The sequence below is a fragment of the Gopherus flavomarginatus genome, chromosome 5 (genome assembly GCF_025201925.1).
Source record: "Gopherus flavomarginatus isolate rGopFla2 chromosome 5, rGopFla2.mat.asm, whole genome shotgun sequence".
Classification (NCBI taxonomy): Eukaryota; Metazoa; Chordata; order Testudines; family Testudinidae; genus Gopherus; species Gopherus flavomarginatus.
The window spans coordinates 93,055,769-93,082,161 of NC_066621.1; the positions used below are offsets into that span (position 1 = coordinate 93,055,769).

The following is a 26,393-nucleotide window of genomic DNA, read 5'->3' on the forward strand; positions in this document are numbered from 1 at the left end:
TAATACAAGAACCAGGGGTTGTCCAATGAAATTAATAGGCAGCAGGTTTAACACATAAGGAAGTTACTTCTTCACGCAGTGCACAGTCAACCTATGGAACTCATTGCTGGTAATACTGTGAAGGCCAAAACTATAACTGGGTTCAAAAAATAACTAGATAAGTTCATGGAGGATAGGTCCATCAATGACTATTAGCCAAGATGATCAAGGATGCAACCCCGTGCTCTGGGTGTCCCTAAGCCTTTGACTGCCAGATGCTGAGACTGGATAACAGAGGATGGCTCACTCAATAATTGCCCTGTTCCGTTCATTCCCTCTGAAGCATCTGGCATTGGCCACTGTCGGAAGACCACATGCTGGACCTGATGGACTATTGGTCTGATCCATTGTGTCCATTCTTATGTTCATATGTGTACAGAGGAATATGACAACCGTACCTGTCTCTACAGTTCAGTGTTACATTGTGTAAATCAGTATTTCTACTGATGTAATGAAGGGATGCTGCATATGGAGGTTTTTAAATGTGTTAATGTTTTTGGGTTACTTTCCATCCCAAACAGTAATTTGGAATCTTTCCTGTATGGGCTGCATGCCCTGTTTAAGGGCGACTTCCGTATCTCTTCAGTCCGAGATGAATGGATCTTTGCTGACATGGAATTGCTGAGGAAAGTGGTGGTTCCTGGAATACGCATGTCACTCAAACTACATCAGGTAATGAGGTTAACGGGGAAGGGTGTATGGTTGTTTGGCTCTGTCCATGCTAATTGATTAAATTTTGGTATATGGAGCAGTTTTCCACACAGCTTGCCTGGCCAGCATAGCAAGCTTTAAATCTTGTTTAAGGTAACAGTGTGTTGACTAGAACTAGCTAAGTCTATAATATGTTTTTTAAGACAGTGTTTTAAATGTTTATAGGGCCTCTTTCATTCTGGCGAATCAAACTGAGGTGAGTGAAACCATGTTCAGTTAATACAGTATAATCTCTGCCTGGTCAAACTCATTGGCTTGCCTGACTGGTCCTGTTCCCTTTTTGGGAATTGATTCAATCATTCTTCCTTCCCCTCTCTGTATTTTGAGTAGCTCTAAGGACATGAAATCCTCACTGTTAAGTGCCTCACGTCAGGTATTTCTTGAGTTGGGACGTTACACTGGGACATCTAATTTAGCCAGTTTGGTGAAGAAGCAGAAAGTAAGGAGAGGGAAAAAAGAGATAAGGGACTCAAAGGAGGGAAAGAAGGGCTTGTGGTGGGGGTGGATAACTCGTACGTAGGGAACTAAGCATAGACTGGGGTCACATTACCTCCATACGCTGTACTCTCTGCAGCTCATCTCTCTTAAAGATCAGCCTTCTAAGAGAAGCAACGGGGGGCAAAAAAAAACCCAACTGACTTCAAGACTGAGCTTCATAAGTAAATGGAGGAGATGGTATGATGAGATTGCCTGCAATGGCATATGGCCCATCGCAACTGCTAGTAGCAAAAATCCCAAGGGGCCAGAGATGGGACATTAGATTGAGAGGGTTCTGAGTTACTACAGAGAATTCCTTCCCAGGTGCCTGGCATGTGGGTCTTGTCAATATGCTCAGGATTCAACTGATGGCCATATTTGGGGTTGAGAAGGAATTTCCCCCTGGGTCAGAATGGGAGAGACCTTGGGTTTTTTTGGTCTTCCTCTGCAGCATGGGGTGCTGGTCTAAACTAAACTACAGAGTGGATTCTCTGTAACTTGAAGTCTTTAAATCATGATGTGAGGACTCCACTAACTCAGCCAGAGGTTCTGGGTCTATGGATGGGTGAGGTTCTGTGGCCTGTGGTGTACAGGAGGTCAGATTACATGATCACAATGATCTCTTCTGCCTTAAAATCTAGGAGTCTGATACAAGGCTTGAAAAATTCACCAGACACTGACTAGTCGGGGGCCAGTATGAAACAAAAAGGGCCACCTAGCAAGATCCATGCATAACTCCCCAGTGAGAAGTCTACCCGCTCCTGCATACGCACTTGGTTGAATGGGGAGGGTCCTGTTGGTCCTTGCAGAGTGCAATTCCTGGGCCTGCCTTTCTTTTTTGACTGAGCCTCTGGCTAAAAAATAATCTCCTATATTCAAAGCTGCAGAAGTGTGAAAACAACAACCAACATCTAATGTTACTCCTCTACCCCCATCACCAAGGCATCAGCTGCAAATCTCAGAATCACAGTGAACTCCTTCCATGTCCTCTTACTGTTCCTGTGTAAGCTTGGCTGCTTTTTCCTTCTTGGGGAATTATGCCTTTGAAACAGGGTTCGCCTGAAGGAACTCTCTCGCTCGCTCTCTCTCTCTCGTGAGCCAGAATTTATTTTAATGTAATACAAAATGCTGATGCAAGTGTTTCCAGAAATTATTTGTAGGTCTAATTATCACTGTGTCCTGAAACAGAGCTTTCACTGTTACTTGAAAATAAAAAGTTTGCCTTTCAAAACAGCTTAAATTTGGTATCCGCCACTCCAGTGCAATGGGAGCACAGGGGAAGCAGCAAGCTTCCCTGTGTCCACTGTAATATATTGGCAAAGTTCAGCAAATGTAGCAAACATCAATTGAGATGCAGCTTGTAGGGAAAAGGGATTGGGAATCCAAAAATCTGTTCTGTTGAAATATGAAAATCATAAAGATCCAAATTGTGAGCGAATTAAATAAAAAAGCTTGCTCTAATTAAATAGGTCTACGGTGCTTGCTCACTGCAATGTCTGAAAGTCTCCAAAAATTATCATGCAATGACATAGCAGTAATTGAGTTAGCTTGTTCCATTAGATCATGGAATTCTCTTAATTTAGCAGTGTATATAAAATGACAAACAGTAGGAGTAAATGCAGAAAACATCAGTAGAGTAATATAAAGTCATGGTGAAAGTGGCAGGATTACAATTTACAAATCCTGAAACATTGTCAAGATATTACTTAGGCCACTACAAAGTGTGCACCTGAATATGGTGCGATAAGTGAGAAATGTTCTTCACCCTTTGGCATTTAAATCTGTACTTTCGTATCAGTAACTTAATACTGAATGGATCCTGTAAATATGTGGCATAAATATGTGGCTAGCAATAGTATGATGTTGTGAATGCATGATGAAGTACACAGGATGTTTTGTCTGAAACCCGATTTCTTTTTAGTGTGTGACTGTGCGGGTCAGTGTTGAACACACATTCATGTATTTTTTTGACTATATATGAAACCAACTGTTGAAAAGAAGCCTCTCACTGAATACTTAGAACTTTACTACTTTGGCTTTAAACTTCAAGGCTTCTGAGCCTCTGAAGTAGTTTACTAAAATCTCTCCATAGGCAATGTAACTAGATACACAATAAAATCAGTATAAAAATTATAATAACTAACCGTTCCCAATAATAGATAAATCCTCCCCACCCCCAAACTTAAAAAAACATTTGCTGTGGTGGATATTGAACTCATCTGAACAATGGTGGGAATCTGTTTTTGATTACTGTAATTCTGTGTAGTGCATTATCTATCGTTAGAGGTCTGAAATCTCTGCTTTTTTTACGCAATTAGCATCTGTGACACTAAGTTGTTCTCAAATAATGCTTTCATTCAGGACCACTTCACTTCCCCAGATGAATACGATGATCCTACTGTCCTCTACGAAGCCATTGTGTCCCATGAGCAAAACCTGGTTATAGCACATGAAGGGGACCCTGCCTGGAGGAGCGCTGTCCTTTCCAACTCTCCCTCCCTGCTTGCCCTCCGCCACGTGATGGATGATGGCACTAATGAATATAAAATCATCATGCTGAACAAGCGGTATCTCAGTTTCAGAGTAATCAAGGTGTGTGTTTTATTGTATATGCACGTGGAATGGACATATGATGTGCTGCTTCATGATGTTTTAGAATTTAGTGTAATCATTACAGAAAACTACTACTTCAGGCCAACCCATTACTTTTCTTAGTAAGCGGTCACTGCTTGGGCTGTCCTCATGGAGAGAGAGTACTTAATTGGTTATCAAGATAGTGCTGTCCGTGAATATTAAATATTGACAGAAAAAAAAGTGTAATGTCATCTCTGAAAATACCTAGTGACAATATCCGCAAAACACAGTTTCAGCAGTCCTTTTATGTTAGTTTCATTGGACCTAATTGTTTATCTTCTTATTGCCCTTTTGTCCATTATGTGTATGAGGTCTGGAAAGTGTCTTAATACCTTGTAAAGTCAGCATAATACTCCTACTGTATAAACATGGCCCCATGAAAGCATGTCTATATTGTGACTTTTGTACTGTTGGTGACAATTTTGAATTTATCTACAGTTAGACAACCGTGATAAATGTAGCCTTAGTCTGACCATAGCTTTACTTCTGCCCCTTCAGTATTTACACAGATGCCCCCTCTTCTGAACAATGCTTAAGCTTTCCTTCCAGGTCTCTCCATAACTTTGGATTTCAGCTTTATTTCCTGCTGCTCCCCTTTGTCTACTCAAGTGTAATTCTTAAATGGACCTGCTTCATATCATCTTCTATGTATGCCCCCTACCCCAGCCAAGATATGTGAAAGAATCCTCAATTAACGTATGCCAAACTGCCACTCACTCTTCAAAAACTACAATCCAGCTCCTATTCCATATTTGTGCACTTTATTCTGTACTGTTTGCAGCTTGTGCTGATATGTTGAGTCCTTTGAAGCAGGGATCATGAATGCTTGATGGTTATACAGTGCTGTGTACACTTTTATACGCTCTGTCCATAATAATGTAATTCTTCTTTGTGTGCTTGCTTATGTCCATTCCAATGTAGGTGTGTGCTTGCCATGAGCATTGCCACCAGAAAGATTTTACCTCAGTGGTATCTGTTGGGGCTGCTCTCTGGAGTTGCGCTGTCACAGCTTCGGTATAAAGGACTCTGCCAATCCCCCAGTTCCTTCTTATGACCCGCAATGGTCGCTGGAACTATGGCTCGTTCTTGCTGTTGCAAGTATTTTGTAATGAACTTTTCTCTACTCTTATTGTATATAGTTGATTGTATTTACTAGTTTCAGTTATTAAGTTAGTTAGGAACCCTGCTAAGTGGGATTAACCGACCCACACCCAGAACCAGGACATGCCTCAGTCTCCAGGTGTCAAGCCTTGTGGATCTTGTCACAAGCCTAAGCCTGTGAGTGCCCCCCATTCCAGCTGCCTCAAGTGTCTAAAAGAAGCTCAGCTGTGTAGGGATGTTAAGGCCGCACCAAAAAGACTCCACTCTATCCTCATGGAGTCAGCACTCTGACCTCCATTGGAGCAGGGCCACTTGGACTCGGCACCGAGTACGTTGGCCTCAGTAAGAAGCACCCTGGCTTCACTTTGGGATGTCCGGCGCCATTTCCCATCTCCAGCACCAAAGTGAGATGCTCCAACCATGCCTAAGGAACCTCGGCACCATCAGTCATCCCCAGTGCCAAATAAGGATGGGAATGCGAGAGAGCTCAGGCACCATTCACCGTCACTGGTGCCTAGGAAGAAGCAAAGGAAGATGGACAGAGGCTAATCACCTACATCGAGGTCAGTGGGACAGAGAGATGCTGCCAGGGTGCAACCCACATCGGGCTGTCCTCGGGCTTGCCGCACAAGGTCCAGCAAACTTTGCAGGACCTGCCATTTGAAGATGCATCAATCTTTTCAGAGCGGACAGACTCCAAACTTCAGTTTTTAGAAGAGTCAAGGACCACAGCAAACGACTCGCTTCTTCCTCTTGCCTGCTTGAGAGGACTATAACAACAGGAAGAGCAGGGGCTACAGGAGGAAACCTCCCCCACAGTCTTGATCTGTAGCTGCACCCCAAACACTTGACGGAGTCAAAGCAGGCTTTTTGATGGGATGCTCGAGGATGATGTACCAGGACGGTTTATGGATTGAAATTCCCCAGATTTTGTGGACTAGTTATCCCACTTTGAGTGCTATGCATGGTCGCAGTGGGATATACCCTTCAATTTTTTTGTTCCCCTCCTTGCCACCTTCCCTCCCTGTTACTCTTTTGGGACCCTTCTCACAAACAACTTCTAACTCAAGATGTGCAATCACTCTTAAGTGGGATCAATGGAGGAGGTTCCCCCAGAACTAAGGGGTTGAGAATTCCACTTCGGATATTTCGTAATCCCAAAAGCCAATGGCAGTCTCAGACCGATTCTGGACCTGTGAAACCTCAACAAATTCATGAAGAAGCTGAAATTCCATATGGTCTCCTTGGCCTCCATCATTCTCTCCTTGGATCCAGGGGACTGGTACGCTGCCCTTTACTTAAAGGATGCATATTTCCACATTGCCATCTTTCAGGGACACAGAAGGTTCCTCAAATTTGTCATGAACCATGTGCGCTACCAATTTAAGATGCTCCCATTCTGTCTTTTGGCAGTCCCTTGGGTATTCATGAAGTGTATGTCAGTTTTTGCAGCTTTCTTGAGGTGATAGGGAGTTCAGGTTTATACATACTTTGATTGGCTGATGAAAAGTCGATCCAGACTCCAGGTAAAGACAAATGTGAGACTAATACAGTCGACCTTCCAGAACTTAGGTCTGCTCATAGATGCACAGACTTCCACCTTCTTCCTGGTCCAGAGGATAGAATTTATCAGGGCAGTTCTGGACTTGGTAAAGGCCAGAGCTTCTCTCGCAGAAGCATGCTTCCAAGCATAGAAAGCTTATAGAATGCCTCAAGAATCACCCTGTCATCATGGCAAGAAATTGCTTACAGCTCCTGGGCCACATGGCATCTTGCACCTATGTGGTTCATCACATAAGAGTTTGGCTCATAGCTCTCCAAGCATGGCTGGCATCAGTGTACTTGCCAAGCCTACATCATATAGACTGTCACTACAGTTCCCACAATTGGTGGCTAGACCTGCTAACAGTGTGCACAGGAGTCCCTTTCTCAAGACCCCAACTGTTAGTCTCTCTCATCAAACGCTTTGGCAATGGGATGGTGACCTTGCTTGGGCTCCCTCAGGGCTCAGGGCCTCAGTTCTCCAGAAGAGCTCTTGTTGCACATCAATGTCAAAGAGCTCAGGGCAATTCGCCTGGCCTGCCAAGCATTCCAAATCCATGTAGCAGGCAGGTGCATGTCAGTCCTTACAGGCAACACAACAGCCATGTTCTCTATCAACAGACAGGGTGGAGCACACTCTTCTGACCTGTGCCAGGAGGCACGTCACTTATGAGAATTTTACATAGATTTCCTTGAGGTGAATTGAGTGGGCTATCTGCCAGGTTCTCAGAACGTACTTGCTGATCACCTCAGCTGAGTTTTCTCCAACCACCACGAGTGGTCCATCTGCCTAGAGATCTTACAAATCATCTTTTTTTTTTAAGGTCAGGCTTGACAAAGCCCTGGCTGGGATGATTTAGTTGGGAATTGGTCCTGCTTTGAGCAGGGGGTTGGACTAGATGACCTCCTGAGGTCCCTTCCAACCCTGATATTCTATGATTCTATGATCTTCCAGAAGTGGGGAACTCCCCAAATAGATCTATTTGCAATGAGGTGCAACAGGAAGTGTCTCCAATTCTGCTCTTTCCTGGGCCACAGTCCAGGATCTCTGACAGATGTCTTCCTCTTGCCCTGGACGGAGTATCTGTTCTATGCATTCTCATCCATTCCTCTCATACACAAGGTCTTACTGAGGATTAGATGGGACAGAGCAGGAGTCATCCTGATAGCCCCAGCCTAGCCACGCCAGCACTGGTTCACGGCACTCTTGAACCTATCAATAGAAACACCAGTCCAACTACCTCAGATTCCAGACCTAATATCCCAGGACCACAGTCACCTGCGTCACCCAAACTTCAAGACTTTTCATCTCACGGTCTGGAAGCTCATGCTCCGAACTAATTCAAGAAGTTATTTTAGGGAATAGAAAGCCATCCGCTAGAACTGTGTACCTGGCAAATTGGAAAAGGTTCTTGATCTGGTGAGTGCAGAAAGGTGTCTTTCCCATGCAATCATCAGTACCATTCATTCTGGACTGCTTGCTACACCTGAAACAGCAGGGGCTACTGGTTTAATCGATTTAGTGTCCACCTGACTGCTATTTCAGCTTTTCGTCTGTGGGTGAATGGCTGGTCCATCTTTGCAAACTCAATCTGCAGTTGGTTTCTCAAGGGACTTGACAGGCTGTACCCCATGGAATCTCAACCTGGTGTTCTCAATGATCATGGGTTCCCCATTCGAGCCATTGGCAATGTATTCTCTGCTCTGTTTGTCCTGGAAGATGGCTTTCGTGGTGGCCATTACTTAGGCCAGAAGGGTGTCGGAGATTAGGGCCCTTACTTATAGACTCATAGACTCATAGGTCAGAAGGGACCAATCTGATCATCTAGTCTGACCTCCTGCACAAGGCAGGCCACAGAACCCCACCCATCCAATTTTATACAACCCCTATCCTTCAGAACCTCCATACACAGTATTCTTCAAGGACAAGGTTGAGTTATGTCCTCACCCAGTCTTTATCCCAAAGATGGTTTCACAATTTCATAGTAATCAGGACATACTCCTTCTGGTCTTCTATCTGAAACTGCATGCCAACAAACAGGAGCAGAGGCTTCACTAACTAGATATCAGATGCACGCTGGCCTTTTACACGGAAAGAACCAAATCCACTTTGAAAAAGAGACTCAATTTTTTGTGGCTGTTATAGACAGGATGGAAGGGTCTTGCAATCTCAGTCCAGAGAATTTCATCATGGATCATGTCCTGTAGCCACACATGCTATGATCTGATGAAAGTCCCTGCTCTGTCCCTGACAGCACACTCCACAAGGGCACAAACTTCTTCAGTTGCATTTGTGGCACAGGTCCCTATCTAGGACATCTGTAGAGCAGCAGTGTGGTGTTCAGTTCACACTTTTGCATCTCACTATGCCATGATTCAGCAGGCTAAAGATGATGCTAGGTTTGGTAGAGCAGTGCTACAATCTGCTTGTCAATGAACTCCAACCCCCCACCCCTTACACCTGCTTGGGAGTAACCTACATTAGAATGGACATGAGCAAGCACTCAAAGAAGAAAAAACGGTTATTAACCTTCTGTAGCTGCTGTTCTCTAAGATGTGTTGCTTATGTCCATTCCAAAATCTCCCACTCCTACATCACTATCGGAGTTAGCTGGCAAGAAGGAACTGAGGGGTCAGCAGGTCAGCAGGGTCCTTTATACCAGCACTATGAGAGTGCAACTCCAGAGGGCACCACACTCGACCTGATGGATACCACAGAGGGAAAAACTTTCCGGCGGCAGTGCTCGGGGCAAGCACACACTCCGTACACTGGAGTGGACATGAGTAACATCTCAAAGAAGAAGAGTTAGAGAATGTTAGCTTTTTTTTCTTTCTTCCTGTCCTTGACTAGTTTTCCAATATGTCCTTTTTTTTCCTTGTTTTTCTTTGCTGCTGTTTTGCAGGTAAATAAGGAGTGTGTGCGTGGCCTCTGGGCTGGGCAGCAGCAGGAACTTGTCTTCCTGCGTAACCGTAACCCAGAAAGAGGGAGCATCCAAAATGCAAAGCAGGCTTTGAGGAATATGATCAATTCTTCTTGTGACCAGCCCATTGGATACCCAATCTACGTCTCACCTTTGACTACTTCCTATTCGGATAGCCATGATCAGCTCAAGGAGTTTCTTGGGGGAGCTATCAGTCTGGGAAATATCAGAAACTTCATAGTGTCCACATGGCACAGGTGAGCTGTGGGATTGAGTTCTCAAGAGCATTCAGCTATTCAGCAACATCACTGTCAATGCTAAGATGTTAGTACATTTTAGCAGAGCATAATTTATGGCATTCAATCACAGAAGTGTGGATGCCTCTCAGTATTTTCCCCTTTAATCACAATTGCAACACATGGCCACTGCTATGGTAAGATTGTTATTCAGCAGGCCATGTGAACAACATCCCAAAAATTTTGTCAATAAGACTATCGTATTCAATTTTAACAACTCATAAAAAAAATTCTAGGTGGAAACATTATACCTTGAGTTGTAATCTCAACTGTGCCAGTGAGGTGCTGTGGAGTTTGTGTGTCACTTTTCAATGCCTCAGTTTATTTTGTCCATAAGAGGAATATAATTATCTACCTCACAAAGGTGTGGGGACGATTCATGCAGGTCTGGGACTTTAACATGCTTACTTCAGTGGGACTACTCACATATTTAATTGGGACTCTCTCATGAGTAAAATTATGCAAGGCATTAATGCTTTCAAGATTGATGACTTTGTACAGCACTTTGAATATGTAAGCAACATACCATTCTAAACATTAGTCAGTACTACACGAGTATTTGACTAAATGTAGGTGTGGTGTATTTACTACAAACTGTGATGTATCTCTTCTCCACCCCAAATCACTTCTCCAGCATATTGCTAGAATAACCTGTCACAGTACTATAAAAAAGCATTAGACCTAAGCTAATTATACTTCAAAATCCTAGATCAAGAAGCAAAGAGACTGGGAAAGGATTTAGCAATATATTTGAGCACTGAAGAACAAGGGTAGTACTCGGGATTGGAGGATGAGTAAATGTGCTATCTTTAGTGAGTCTAAATGAAGCGTAGCTTTCCAAGCAACATAGTAAAAATAAAAGCTTACAGGCTCTAACTAACAAATTGATTGGCCCACCTAAATGTTCAAATGCTGGCATGGGTAGTATAAAAATCTCAAAGAACCCTAGCACATCATAGTCACTAAAGTGTCATAACTGAAATCCATTGCTAAAGCAATAAGAAAAGAAAGTTGAAAAGAGCGAACAGTTTTTTCCTGCTCATTTTAAACATAAAGAGAGAAAAAGTATGAGGAAAAGCCTGAAATTAGAGATCAGATAAATGACTGCCATTATAGACAGACCAGCATAAACTCTGGTGCTAATATGACCATAAAATAGAAGAGCAATAAATTCTAGTATTTGAGAATTCAGTGGTAATACTTTTCATAACAAAGTCACATTTTTAAATAGTTGGTACTACATATATATAAGTAAATATCACTTAAATGTTTGTCGGGAAAATATTTTGAGTGCTGTCTCAGATAGCAACCTACAAGTTGGGGAAAGCATAGTACCGAAGAAAAAGCAATATAGTTGAAACTGATGTCTGGTCACTTTTTTCTGTTCGCTAATACAGTTGATTCTCATTGTGTTCTCAGATTAAGGAAAGGTTGTGGTGCTGGTTGCAACAGTGGTGGAAACATTGAAGATTCAGATGCTGGAGGTGGGGCTTCCTGCACAAGTAACAGTGCAGCTGCCAATGAGTCGCAAAGCAGCATGTCACAAGCAGGAGGGAATTTAATTACAGGGCAGGGCCCTGGAGTGGGACTCCACCCTCCTGTCACATCTCACCCCTCAACATTAGGTAAAACTAACCTAAAGTGTGTATATTATATAAAATGCTGGAACTGTACATAGGCTATCTGTCCCACCACCGTGGATCAGGGCTGGGCTACAAGCACAAAATTAATTTGGTTCTGTAATCTTAATTCCCAATGGAAATGTATTCATATCCAAAAATCACAATGCTGTTTAGCACAATGACGGGTCTCTGGACCGCTACTGGAATGGTTTGAGGATTGCAGATCAGGATTGATATGCTGACCAGAGTTGAGTGGGATAACCTTTCATAGCACCTCCCTACAGGATGGCTAACCTACACCAGTTCTTACTGTTCCCTTGTGTTCACAAATACCAAAATCATAGCAAGAGTTTTATACATGTGAATATCTGTCTTTTATGCTACTAAAACCTTACTGCTACTGCGGAGTAAATAGTCTGTTGCTGCATGGTTTCAGTTAAACAGTAGCCAAGAAAATGCCATTAGTGATCTAGTGAGGAACTGGAGGTAATTGAGCATGTGTGTTTCCTGAGGTATAGTTGCTTTTATTTGCCTGTCAAGAAAAATAAAGCTATTTTACAAATTAGTACATTGCCAGCTTCTGAATCTTATCATACCATATAGCATTATAAGGTCCATAATTGTGATGGGTATCTACAACTGTCTAGCACCAGAGAGGAGCATTAATAAATATGCATTAAATAACACTAATAAGAGCTAAAATTCTCATGGTTTTTCTTTGCCAACTTCAAATCTAATTAAACATTTCAGAACTAGTTAAAATGGCAGCAATAGTAACTAAACTTTCTGATGCACACTTAGGAGTGCAGTCAAACCACATGTTTGACTAAGAATATTTGGTGTTCTGAAACACTGCAAATGACAGAATTAGACAACGTAGAATGAGAAACCAAACTCTTCAGTATTAAAGAAATACTTCATTAATGCAATAAGAGTTGGGCTCATACCTACAAAGGACACTTACACTTTTGCATCTATGCTCCTAGCAATGTAATATCAGTTTCTTAAACCAGTTAAGATTAATTGAACATATTCAAATATTTCATTGTTGAGAGGACCAGTACATCTTGTCCCTGAAGTATTCTAGGCATTTCTGATATGCCCATCAATTTTGTATTGAGGTGACAAAACACTTGTGTAAGTGTCTAAAATCTAAAATATGTGGCAGCCATGAATTAAAACTATCAACTCTCCTGATTCTGTTTTTGTTTTTTGTTTTCTTTTAGGCACCAGTCACAGCTCCCACTCTGTGCAGTCAAGCCTTGTCAGACATTCCCCTGCCCGTGCCTCGGTAGCCAGCCATTCATCTTATTGCTACAGCAGTCGCCATTCATCACTTCGCACATCCACTACAGGCTTTGTGCCTTGCCGACGCTCTTCCACCAGTCAGATATCCCTTCGTAACCTCCCATCCTCTATCCAGTCCCGCCTATCCATGGTGAACCAAATAGAACCCACTAGCCAGACTGGCATTGTCATAATGCAGCATGGCCTACCCTCTTCCAGCAGCTCCAGCCAAAGCATCCCAGCCTGTAAACAACATGCCCTTGTGGGCTTTCTAGGAACAGAAGGAGGGAATAACGTAACTGATACACAGTCAGGTGGTAATGCAAGCCCTGCAAACCATATGCAAGCCAAAAGGGATGAAGTTATTTACAGAATCCAGGTGAATCAGCCAGAAGAACACGTTAATCCACACTCTTTTTAGCCTTTATTTTTTCCCCTTGTTACAGTATTATCATCTTCCACCTTGTGGTAACTAAATAACACTATCTCTGTCTTCTATCCACACACATGTCCTGGAGTTTCTCAGTGCAGAACAGAAGTGCAGTTATGACTAGAAAGGTTCATCTATATTTTGCTGAACAGGTGGCCTACTGGAATACTAACCAATATCTACTCACGTTACAAACATGTTTTATTTTAGCACACAGCAGTGAGAGAGTCAGCTAGATTCTGTTCTGCTTCATACATTAACAACAAAATTATAAGCTTAGTTTTGCTTGCGGAATCTTTATTTACTGGTTGTAACATGAAAGACAGAACAGCTTCCTTTGCAGTGCTGGCAGTTTGTATCTTTTGATTTGCAAACTAAGAAAATTTTCTGTAGAAGTCAAAATATTGTCTGTTTCCTTTTCATTGTTCACTTCTTGGTTACTGCCACATACAAAGTCTTTGAGCATGTGCCAGTTCACCATTGATTTAAGTTGCCAGGGGAAATCTTGGTAGTTTTGTTGAAATCTGGAAGTTAAACACAAACTCTAGCTCATGTGGCTTTTAATAAACCCTTGCATATGTTTACAATAGAGTGTTGCTGGGATGAATTTAGAAGAAATCACCAATAGGACAGGTTGTATCCAGCTTGTGTCACATAGTGACAAAACTTAATGCCATAGTGAAGCCTGTCTTGGTCATAGTCATTCAGTAATGACAGACAATTGCAAATAAATTTGGCAGGCCTCAGTTTTGTAGCTTTTGTATGCAGGCAGGGGTGGACTAAGTAAAATACAGCTAAGATCTGATAACATTCAGGGATGCTCTTTTAAAACTGTTTTTTCCCAAAAATATTTCTTCTGTGTCCCTTCTGTAAACTCCTAGTGTGATGGTGGGTATCTAAGCAGCTCCTGCTTGTTCACAAGTTGAGGGAGGTTTTCCACAATGCTTTCCTGCTGACCTCTTCCCAGTGCAGAAAGCCTGTTAATTTCAAAACACTGGCTGGTCTCTGCCAGAGGTGAAAGTAACTTACAGGACTTACCGGTACTGCCAGAGTCCTGAGGGAGGCGTGGCCTCATCCGGAAGAGGTGTGGCCTCAACCGGAAGAGGCAGAGTCTCTCGAGATTTAAAGGCCCTGGGGCATTGCTGTGGCTGGGAGCTCCAGGGCCTTTAAATCAACCGGGGGCTCCCAGCTGCAGAGGTGGCTGGGAGCCCCTGGGGCTCAGGGGCAAATTAAAGGGCCCGGGGCTCAGCCGCCGCGGAGCTCCGGGCCCTTTAAATCCCGGCCCCAGCCCAGCTGCCGAGCTGCAGGCGGGATTTAAAGGGCTCTGGGCTCCCTGCTGCAGGAGGGAGCTCTGAGACCTTTAAATCCCAGCTCCAGCCAGGCCGCTTAGCCGCAAGCGGAAACTAGTGTGGTCCAGCACGGCATACTGGCTCTTGCCAGTACACCGTACCGGCTTACTTTCACCTCTGGTCTCTGCTGAGCATCCTAAATGGAACTTAGTTCTTTTACCTAGTGATAAATTCTCTGAGCCTTGTGCTCTACATTCCCAAATCTGGAGGCCTGTGCCACTCAAGTTTTTTGAAGTGTAGCTCCTAGCTAACTTAGGGCTTGAATCTGCACTACTGAAATCCACTGAAGCTTTGCCATTGACTTTAGTGAGTGCAAGATCATTCCTTTAAAGAGCAACATTTTTATGAGTAGCATCTAAGGGAACAGTTATGAGTTCACTATTAACCATTAATTGGCTCCATAATAGTTTAAAATCAATTTCTACTTTTCATTTTAGATAATGGATCCCAGCCAAGTACTGGAAGGGATCAACATGTCTAAAAGGAAGGAGCTGCAGTGGCCAGATGAGGTGATACGACTAAAAGCTGGAAGAAATAGCTGGAAAGACTGGAGTCCTCAGGAAGGCATGGAAGGCCATGTAAGTTTCATTTGGAAGCTGATTTTGTGAATTGGGGGGGGGAAAGTCAACTTTTGTTAAGTCAGTCTGAATCACTGTGCAGACACCATTCAAAAGGTATATTTGATCATACACTGATGGAGCAGATGTTCTTTTGAGTTACTACATGTATGCAAGAAGATGCCTAGATCCTCACTTGAACTGGGTGAAATTTCTGAAACCAGTCCAAAGGGTGCAAGATAGTCTTTACTGCAAAAGTAGGGTTGTCATGCAATTTTAAAAAATTAATCACACGCTTAATTACACTGTTAACCAATAATAGAATACCATTTATTTAAATATTTTTGTTTTCTACATTTTCAAACATACTGATTTCAATTACAACACAGAATACTATGTGTACAATGCTCGTTTTTAAACTATTTTTATTACAAATATTTGCACTGTAAAAAAAAGGAATAATATTTTTAAATTCACCTCATACAAATACTGTAATGCAATCTTTGTCATGAAAGTTGAACTTACAAATGTAGAATTATATACAAAAAAAGTTTAAAAAATAAACCATCTAAAATTTTTAGAGCCTGAAAGTCCACTCAGTCCTACTTCTTGTTCAGACAAACAAATTAGTTTACATTTGCAGGAAACAATGCTGACCTCTTCTTGTTTACAGTGTCACCTGAAAGTGAGAACAGGCATTCTTGTGGCACTGTTGTAGCTGGCATAGCAAGAAATTTATGTGCCAGATGTGCTAATGATTCATATGTCCCTTCATGAATCAACATTCCAGGGGACATGCTAATGATGGGTTCAGCTTGATAACAGTCCAAAGCAGTGAGGACTGACGCATGTTCCTTTTCATCACCTGAGTCAGATTCCACCAGAAGAAGGTTGATTTTCTTTTTCAGTGGTTCGGGTTCTGTGGTTTCCGCATTGGCGTGTTGCTCTTTTAAGACTTTTGAAATCACGCTCCACACCTCATCCCCCTCAGACTTTGGAAGGCACTTCAGAGTCTTAAACATTGAATGCTGTAGCTATCTTTAGAAATCTCACATTGGTACCTTTGCATTTTGTCAAATCTGCAGCAAAAGTGTTATTAAAATGAACAGCATATGCTGGGTCATCATCCAAGACTGCTGAAACATGAAATATATGGCAGAATGCTGGTAAAAGAGAGTATGGGACATACAGTTCCCCCACAAGGAGTTCAGTCAAATTTAATTAATTTTTTTTTTTTTTTTTAAACAAGCATCATCAGGATGGAAGCATGTTCTCTGGAATGGTGGCTGAAGCATGAAGGGGCATACGAATGTTTAGCATATCTGCCATGTAAATACCTTGCAATGCCGGCTACAAAAGTGCCATGCAAATGCCTGTTCTCACTTTCTGGTGACGTCAATAAGAAAAGGGCAGCATTATCTCCTGTAAATGTAAACAAGCTTGTTTGTCTTAGCGATTAGCTGAACAAGAAGCAGGACTGAGTGGACTTTGTAGGCTCTGAAGTTTTACATTGTTTTGTTTTTGAGTGCAGTTATGTAAGGGAAAAAAAATCTACATTTGTACGTTGCAGTCTCACAACAAAGAGATTGCTCTTCAATACTTGTATGAGGTGAATTGAAAAATACCATTTCTTTTGTTTATCATTTTTACAGTGCAAATGGATAGCTCAGTGGTTTGAGCATTACCCTCCTAAACCCAGGGTTATGAGTTCAATCCTTGAGGGGGCCATTTGGGGATTGGTCCTGCTTTGAGCAGGGGGTTGGACTAGATGATCTCCTGAGGTCCCTTCCAACCCTAATAATCTATAATCTATTTGTAATAAAAAATAATATACACTTTGATTTCAGTTACAACACAATACAATATTTATGAAAATATAGAAAAACATCCAAAATATTTAATAAATTTCAATTGGTACTCTACTGCTTAATAGTGCAATTAAAACTGCAATTAATCGCGATGAATTTTTTAATCGCAATTAATTTTTGAGTTAATCGCATGAGTTAACTGCGATTGACAGCCCTATACAAAAGACGACAACAAACAAACCTAAAGCAAAACCCTTTATGTACTTTGCATTTGAATTACTGTACTATTCACCCAGCCTTCAGTTTTCCTTTCCTAAACAAAGACTCTCAAAGTGTTTTATGAAGATGGTAAAAACTTATGCCTATTGTACCTATGGGGAAGAGAGAAAAGTGCAGAGTAGTTCCAGCTTGTTCAAGGGCAGATAGTAGCAGCAGGGAAATGAACTCAATACCCAGAGCTCCGTTCTAACCACTATTACAGTGTCTTATGCTTAGAGGTATTGGCTTCTGTGAACAGCTAGAGTCTAACTTGATTTTTAAGTGTGTGAATGAAGAACACAGAAATAAATTCCCCTTGTGCATGACTGAATTTGTATTGCCATTGGCAGTCCACTCTTATGGTTCATGTACATTTAAATCTAAGCTGTAAACTTGACTTAATACAGCAACTGCTAGTGGTATTGTATATGACACAATAAGCAAACTAAGGGTCTAGGTTGTTAATACTGTGCCTTCTAGTTTTGGAACTTACTGTGTTAGCCATTGCAGATAAGGAATATCCTAGTGATAATGCATATTCTGAGTACTCCTTGGCAGTTGGCCAGTATCACTTGGCAATTGCTTTCAAGGAATTTGTTAACTGGCCTTGCTTGTCACAGGATGCCATCATCTACACTCCTTGATAAGAAGGAAAAAGAAGAAGGTTAAAAAGAGAAGGTTTGAAGGTTAGAATAAGCTGCTGATCTAAATGTTTATTTCTATTAATATTTGTGTGACTAGTTCTATTTAGTAATTCTGGAGCAGTACTTCCTTTCTGGAACATAGTGCTAGCCGTTTTTCTCTAGGATGGTGTCTTTTAACCTGGGGAAAGAGGGAGGGCACTCCCTCCAGGAGTATGCATAGAAGGAGTTGTGTGGTAAAACCTTCATGATATTAGATCTACTCCAACTCTCTATAACAAACTTGCTGCTGTTGGTAAAGTTCACTTGAAACTCACTTCCCTTCCTGCTTCTTTTGCAGTCAACTGAGCAAGGGAGATGCTCGTGCACACTGGGACACAAGAAGCAGCTTACTAGCCAAAGGCACTATCTGCTCTCAAAATATCTAGCTCAGCTGCAGGAGCGTGTGTCTTGGACCACTAATAAGCACACTCCCACACCAAGTAGCGTGTAGCTTTCTGTTGAGTAACCAGGGGGAAGAGAATAGCTTTTAAGGGAGTAACTAGGGAGAGAAGCAGTGAACCAGAGCAAAAACGAACAAAAAGAAAGAGGAAAAGGTTTGGAGGGGAGAGTGAAGAATGAATGGACAGAATCTGTTTTTGGACACTGCATGATGGGACATGAGATGGGCAGGACCAGAGCTCCCACAATGAAGGGTTCAGAACCTCTGCTCTAAGATCTGTGTGTGTCTTCTGTACCTGGTTTGTAAGCTATGTTTCCAAAAAATTGTAGAAATTACTTGGGTTTTTGTTTGAGATGTTCTGTACACTGGCTTTCAAATTATGCTTTTAAAGGTGACTTAACTGAATTGGTCTCAAATTTCTCAACATTATGTGCATCCTGCTTCTTTCCTAAGTGTGCTTCTGCTTTTCTATTAAATACAATACAGTACTCTGCCTTGTGAAAGTGTGTTAAATGTATACCAAAATAGCACAAATTTTCTTGGTTGAAGAAATGCAGTTTATCAAAGCTCCTGCCCAGACAGCAAATAATGCTTCTGAAATCCTGTTCCTTTCTGTGGTATCTTTTGTGAATAATTTGTAGAGGTAGAGAACAAACCTGTGTTTCTGAAAGTCTCTTTCGGAGAGGAGTGTAATATTTCACATCTCATTGGTCTAAAGCATTAGAGAATCACTGTAACGTAAACTGCAGTTTATTCACTATAGTGCACCAAAATAATTTGGGACTCTTTATTTTCACTGTAAATGGAGCCTCATTATATCCAAGTTCCTCCTTGTCTTCCCCCACCCCCAGCCCTTCACTGAGTTTGCAGTGGTTACATGGGGTCTGGTTTGGATTAACTTGATTCCTCTTGCTGAAATCCAACCCCAGCTGTTCTTTTACAATTTATATGTCACAGTGTAAGCTTGATGAGTGTGTTTTTAAACAGACTTAAGTATTCTTTTACCACCCCCGAGGTGAATGACAGAAAGTAAACCTCTGAGTTTTCATCCTTTACTGCTATAGACACAAAAACACAGGGACGTAGTAATACTCAGTAGGAAGACTGTCTTCATCTTTGTATCTAGAGGACTAGAAAACTCTATGGTTGTAGGAAAACCAAAAAGAAAAGCTACAATTCTGCAGAGCACAGAAAAGTAAAGTCTTACCTCCTTTATAGGCCTCTTCCCTCAAAATATGTTGTCCTCAGATTGGATTTTGTGTGCCAAACAGCATTTCTCTAGTTATTTAGTGTATTTCCAAGCTTTCCTTACTGGCATAAAGAGATTATAACAGATTTTGAGGAAGTATTACAAGAATAATATATCCATGGATATATTAGCATTGAAAAATGTGTGGTTAGAGTGTGACATTTTCAGTACTTTTGCTTCTGCCCTGTTATGTTACAGAATTATAAATCAATACCATCCATGAAATGGCAGTAATCCGTGTGGAACTAACCATTCGTATTGTTATGATTGCCTTCTCCAGGTGATTCACCGCTGGGTGCCTTGCAGCAGAGATCCAGGGAGTAGGTCCCACATAGATAAAACCATCCTGCTGGTCCAGATTGAAGACAAATATGTTGCTGTGTTTGAAACTGGAGTCCTAGAACTTGGGGCTGAAGTGTGAGCCACACTGATAATTAAACTTCCCCTCTTCCAAGGATTCAGAAGAGAGGAGGGGTCAGGAGAGGATGCTCCCAGGGCATGAAACTTTAGTCCAGTTATAGGACAGGACTTAAAAACAGGGGGCTTATAGAAGGCCCTTCCCCAAAATAAAGAAGTGTAAGAGCTGGGTTTTTTAAGTTGTTAGCTGCTGAGGAAACATTTGCATGAAGGGTAAAGATTTGTTGAGACATCGTTTTTGTTTTGAAACTTTGTTTTATGCATTGTGTATTGCTTTAAATCAACAAACTTCAGTTCTAAAATAGGCGCGCCTCATATTTTTCTATTGCTTTGCCAAAAATTGCCATGTTTTGTCACAGAGCATGTGGCGTCCATTCACCTTATTCAAAGAAAGTGACTAGCATATAAACCTTTGGTTCAGCGTAAAGCCGTATAGAGGTTTGATGTATGGCGAGAGACTGAACAGACATATAGATTATCTTCTTCCTTGTGAGCTAAAATCTTTAATGAGAGAACTGCACTAATTTTTTACAGCAATGCACTAAAATATCTGAGATTGCTCAGAACATTTATTTATATATAAATAAAATATCATTATTTAAATTGCCTTTGGGATTAATCCCCTCCCTCTCCATATACATGTTGACAGTAAAAGCTGTGCCAGGGATTCTGTTTGGTTCAATAGTCTGTATTTCCTATCAGTGCATTGCATCCTTTTCAGAATAAATGGCAGAATACCAAATATCTAGTAATGTACCTGAAAATCCCCATAACTATATCAAAGGCTATTTTGGTTGTGGTGCATCAATCATCTGTACAACATATTCAGCTTTAAAGTGGGTCCCAATGCACTAATTTGCATCCTTTGTTTCCCTTAGATAGTCCTGACTTCTCTGCTACTTTACATGTAGAGCTAACTCAGTTATACTGACAGCTCCTCTCTGGAAAAGGCACTTGATTTTTGAGGGAGGTAAAGGTGAATCTTAGTCCATTATCCATGTCTATTTTCTGAGACCTTGAAGGTTTTCAGATTCAATCCAGTTAAACAACTGAGGGGTTGTTTTTGTTTTTTAAGGAATTATAGAGGAGGCACAGCCCTAAACTGTTGTATCAATTTTACCATCTCACCTTTCCTTTCCCTCTAGTCTTCATTCTTTTCTATGACTTGAATTTTATTTTCAATGATTATATATTCTATGTAACTATAATTTGAGTATTTATAACTGTGAAGTTCAGTTATGTGTTACATATCCTAGGTTTTATCGCGTTTTTTTTTAAATGTTATTCAGGGAAACAAGTAACTCAAATTTACCATGGAGGTGTGAGGAGAAAACTTCAGTTCAGAATTAAGTTGCAGCTCCTCTGACTTGCTTCTCTTAATCCATGAGAAAAATGTACATGTTGTGATTGTTTCCTGTCTCTGATCTGGAATTATGCTCAGTTCTGCAGAGAACTTCACACAGTCCTAGCTTTTGAGAGCAGCCATCTTCTCTCCCCCATCATTACCTCTTCTTCCTAGGTAGTATATAACTGGGGGAGACTTTTAGCAGATTGCAGGGGATGTGTTGCAATTATTTCTCTGTCAGCACTGAAATCTAGTCCTTTATATACTTATGTAAGAGTAAATATACAAGGGGTAAGGAAAATGTAGGAAGCAAATGCCTACTGCAAAGCATTGTTGATACTCTGACTCAAGTTACTATATGCTTTTAGCTATGAAAAAGTAGCCTTTTCTATGCCTAGTGTCTGGTCAGTTAATAATCCTATTCCTAGTGCACTGCTGTAGGGCTTTGCTTATGTTGTATACTATGCAAAGCTTGTACACTTTATGTACTGTGCATTTTACAATTGCATATTACTGTACAGTTTATACATATGCAGTATTTAATCTTTGCATAAATGCACAGTTCTGAATCTGCCACCTTAGAAATCATTTTTCTGTTCCAAACACCTTACCTAATGTGCACATGATAGTGTGGTTACATTTATCTCCTAGTTATCTGAAAACATAGTGAAGTAGCTGACTTCATTGGCAGTTTTGTAGCTTTGCTGTCACGAGTGAAGAAAATTTCTGTTAGCGTTGAAGCCATTTTGAATGAAGGTTTGTACTTTTATGCCCTTTCTCTGCTGACAATTACAAGATCCATTTCCTTTATCAGTTGGAATATTGTTTCACAAAGATTAATGAATGAGCATCCTCTCTGGGGATAGACCCTAATTTTGGTATTCATACAAGAGTTCTTTACTGTTCTAATGCCTTGAGAGAATCAGATGCTTAAAATGCAAAGTAAATACATATATCCCATTATAAAAAAATCACAACTTGGACGAAGCACCTCTTCAAATATGGTTTTTATGTGCAATCTCTGTTACTCTCTTTTGGGCAAGATAATGAATTTCTCCCAGCAACAAGTCCATTCCTAATAATATGCTTTGAGGATATATAAAAACACTACAGTAACACTTTATTATTCCAAGTTAAATTTAAAGGTAAAGTTTAGAAAAATCAAGGCATGTGTAAATATGACTTGTGGATCTCTTTTAAATCTTAAGGTTTCCAATGTTTTGACACTTGAAGACCAATTGTAATGTGGTCAGTTAACAGGTTAATAGCTTCTGCTGAAAGCTTTATTAGTAAGTCTGTGTGAAGTCATTCAGATAGTTGTATTTCACCAACACCAAAACTGATTGTAAATCCTAATAATTTATTATTAACTGTTTTCAGAGATGCTCACTAAAAATCAGCTAATTGCAATTTTACCCTTCCATACAGCTTTTAAAAATTAGCTTTTTCACCTTCCAATATCCCAGTTACTTGGTTATAACTTTAAATTATCTCAATTATTTTATATTGGATTGTCTATTAATTTGTATAAAATTAGTGGGCTCTTGATTTCATGATGGACAAAACCTACCCAAATTCTTCTAACTCCAAATATGTTAGGTCAGCCCGTGCTCCAGCAAGATTTATTTTAAATTGATCGCTATGCTTTCATTTTTGTGGTGGTGTAATCGTTAGGAGTTAATACTGAGGCATAAGAATTTTTTATTTTGGGGAGGCAGTGGAAGCACTGAATATTCTCACATTGTTGTCCTACCAGACTGGAGTGTCATGGCTGTAGAATAGAGTTCTTAAACTTTCTCAGTCCAACATGGAAACTTCAGCCTTGTAAAAAGATGGTGGCAGGGTTTCACTCCTATCCTCTGGCAGCATTGTGTGTTGCTGGTATTTTGCTGTATTAACATTCCAGTTAAGACTAGCTTTGTAGCCTCCAGGAATATGGATCCACATCTACTTTGTTTCTGTAAGTAGATTTCTCTAAAGGTGGTATCTATAGATATATACATTAAGGGCTTACTGCTGAGCTAAAATGAATATTTAAGTACAGAAATACACTGAATGTCTGTACTAAGCAGATTGCAGGGCTTTCAGCAGCAAAACATAATTAAAGTTAACTTAAATTCTTGAATTTCTCCTCTCCCACACTAGCTACCTGTGAAATATTTTGATACTTCCTGGTTTTGCTAATGACATCCCAGAATGGATATGACCACCACTGATACCTGAATTTTTATGCAACTCATGGTATCTGTGATGTCATGGAGTGATCGATTAATTCTGGGATCTCTCTTGCAAATCAGGAAGTGCCAGAGGATTTCACAATGGGGTTGGGGAAGGAAGGATTTTTAAAAAGGTAAATAGCTGAATGGCCCTATATCCTGTTAAGTGGGGCACTTGGCACATTTCTGAACTTGACTCAATTTTCATATTAGGTCTTTGCAGTTCATCTCCAGTCCTTCCTCTACCCCAGCCTGCTTTCTGTGAGATGGTATTCTTTTAGGGCAGACCCTAAGTGAATAATGAACTGAAAATTCAGAATAGACATGCTGTGGTATTAGAGCCCTTGGCAGTTTGTGGCAGATGCCCTAAAAGTTTTGCCTGGGGGAATAATATCCAACTTGAATTACTTCACTGATACCACATCCAAGAGACTAAATGACCCAGTGGTGTAGATACATAACTTATGCTTTTTGAAGGCCTTTATTAATAGAGAATGGACTCTCCCTCCACAAACGAGTAGAACAACTTGGATTTCTTATAATAATCATTCAAAATATATAAGTAACTCATATTGGACATCTGGTTAAACCACCATAAGTTTTATGTAGCTAATTTTATTAAGGGGATTTTATACCTATTATATAGGCTTCAACGCTTCTTGTTGTCTGGCATTACTCAGTACATGATAGCCTGATGTTCACTCAGTGAAGCTAGACAGTGTAAGAAATTAGTTGTATTTATGTGCCTTAATAAAACAATGGTTACATGACACCTTGGTGGGAACTACAGTACATTACTTGTTTCACCTCAGTGTTGTATACGTATATTTCCAAGAAAAATTATGTAAGATGGCTGCTCCAAAAGACTTCAGGAGTATATGTACATCACTCAGTCACAAACATTTGAATACAGGCATTGAATAATTTCTGGTGTACAGTTTGAATATATAACCTCTGGTAAATTCAATCATCCCGTGACTTTGATAGACAGACATCATAGAGCTGAATGTTAACTTGTTCCATAAGACCCTAAGTAGGCCTGACAATGAGCTGCTGATTAGAAAATTGACAGAGGAGGGGAATAAAACATAGATGGGGAGAATGGGTTGAGTTTTGAATGGGCTATGAAAAATACACATTGCCTCTACCAGCATATGGATATCTTGCCAGGGATAGGGATACATGTACTTGCGTGTGTCTGTAAGCGTGTATGTGTCTGCGTGTGTGTTATTGAAAACCGCCTGTAAATATTGTAGTCGTTTAAAATGGAAAAAGCAGAGATTTTTTTGCAATGTGTTGTATCAAAAAGGACAGTATTGACAGTGAAGAAACACTGAGAAATAAAATTTTCTTTTTTCATTTGTGCTGTTCTCATTTATTGCATTTTCACTTCATCTTCCATGGGATGCCAACTTTGCAAATGACTTTAAAGAACCATTTTTTTAAAATTATACCTCAGTATATCACTCAGTTCCCCATTTATGATGAATAAGGCTCCATGTTTGTCATGGACGTCATGGAGCTCACAGATTGTGACTTCCCATGACTTCTGCAGTGGCCTGTGCGGCTGACCTGAGAGCCACGGTGGGGGCTCCCAAAAGGGTGACAGGAACTCCCCTTTCTCAGCTCCTAGTTCCACATGCTGCCTCTGCCTGCAGGCACTGCCCCCATAGCTCCCATTGGCCATGGTTCCCAGCCGATGGGAGCTACAGAACCGCGGTTTGGAGCAGAGCAGATACTGCATGTGGAGCTAGCAGCTGAGGTCACTGCTTCCCAGGAGTTGGGTAGGGAACTTGCCCTGCCCCCGCCCTCCCCCAAGTTTTAGCCAGGGTATATAGTAAAAGTCATGGTTAGGTCATAGGCCATCACCTGTCCATGACTTTTACAAAAAATACCCATGACTAAAATGTAGCCTTCATTCTGAAGGAACCCCTGGTATAGTAAACTGAGTTCCCTTACTCTGTACTAGGCATTGTGACATTTAGATGTTACTTATTCATTAATACAAGCGTTGCCCCAACCACTTCTGCTTCATAGTTATATTTACAGTATGTCACTTACAAACCTGCCCATCAGCATTGTTTCTGAGCATCTCTGTATATTATGGACATCAAATCTGTTAACAAATATTAACCAAATGTACGCTTTACCCCTTAACTCAAGAATAATCCACTCTCCTTTGCCACAAGACACTAGTGCTATATCTAGGCTTCTTTACTAATAGATTTATACAGTCCCCTAAAGCTAAAAATGTGTCTCACCAAGAAGGAAGGCCCTTTCAATAACTATTAAGTTTGTGTACCTATAGCTGATTTCAGTAGGTGAAGATGATAGTAACTCAGGAGGATGTTGACAGCAGCTATTAAAGTCAGACATTTTACAACCTGGATCCAAGAGTTGTAAAAGAACTATCTGGACTTGACTTTTCAAAAAGTCTTTGAATGCTGGGAAGTTCTAGAGGACAATTTTTAAAGAGTAAATGTGATGACTACAGCAATTGACCTTTAGCCTGCCATCGATCTCAGACAAAATGATGGAATGGCTTACATGGGACTTGATTAATATAATCAAAACCATGGGTTTATGTACAATAGATTTTATCAAACTATCTTTTTTGATGAGATTACAAGATTGGTTGACAAAGATGATAATGTTGATGTAATATACTTACACTTCTGTAAGGCATTTGACTTGATACCTTATTACAGAAACTAGAAAAATACAAAAATCAACCTGGCACACATTACATGGGTTTAAAATTGGCACAAAGATGCCGGGGGCAGGGAGGGGGAGGAGTAAGAGGACAGGTCACTGATACTAGATCACTAGTAAACTGGGTGCAGGCAATCAATATGTTTTAAAACAGCTAAATATAAAGTCATACCTGTAGGAACAAAGAATGTAGGCTACACTTACAGGATGGGAGCCTCTATTCTGGGAAGCTGGGAAACTGCTGCCTGAACTTCAAAAGGGATGCTGAAATGCTGGAGAGAGTTCAGAGAAAAGCCATGAGAACAGAACATAGGAACGGCCATACTAGGTCAGATCAAA

The 26,393-nt window shown here is 40.8% G+C and overlaps 1 protein-coding gene across 5 annotated transcripts in view; it reads left to right on the plus strand.

The window, feature by feature from the left end:
- Positions 1 to 24,701, plus strand: part of PCNX1 (pecanex 1) — a 133,142-nt gene extending 108,441 nt beyond the window's left edge. For all 5 annotated transcript variants that reach the window (XM_050953398.1, XM_050953399.1, XM_050953400.1 and 2 more), the window contains 7 exons: positions 561 to 711; positions 3,589 to 3,819; positions 9,408 to 9,682; positions 11,141 to 11,346; positions 12,570 to 13,009; positions 14,847 to 14,987; positions 19,645 to 24,701. In XM_050953398.1, the coding sequence (XP_050809355.1) occupies positions 561 to 711; positions 3,589 to 3,819; positions 9,408 to 9,682; positions 11,141 to 11,346; positions 12,570 to 13,009; positions 14,847 to 14,987; positions 19,645 to 19,785 (1,585 nt within the window). In that variant the 3' untranslated portion in view covers positions 19,786 to 24,701. The remainder of the gene's footprint in view (positions 1 to 560; positions 712 to 3,588; positions 3,820 to 9,407; positions 9,683 to 11,140; positions 11,347 to 12,569; positions 13,010 to 14,846; positions 14,988 to 19,644) is intronic.
- Positions 24,702 to 26,393: the final 1,692 nt, after the last annotated feature.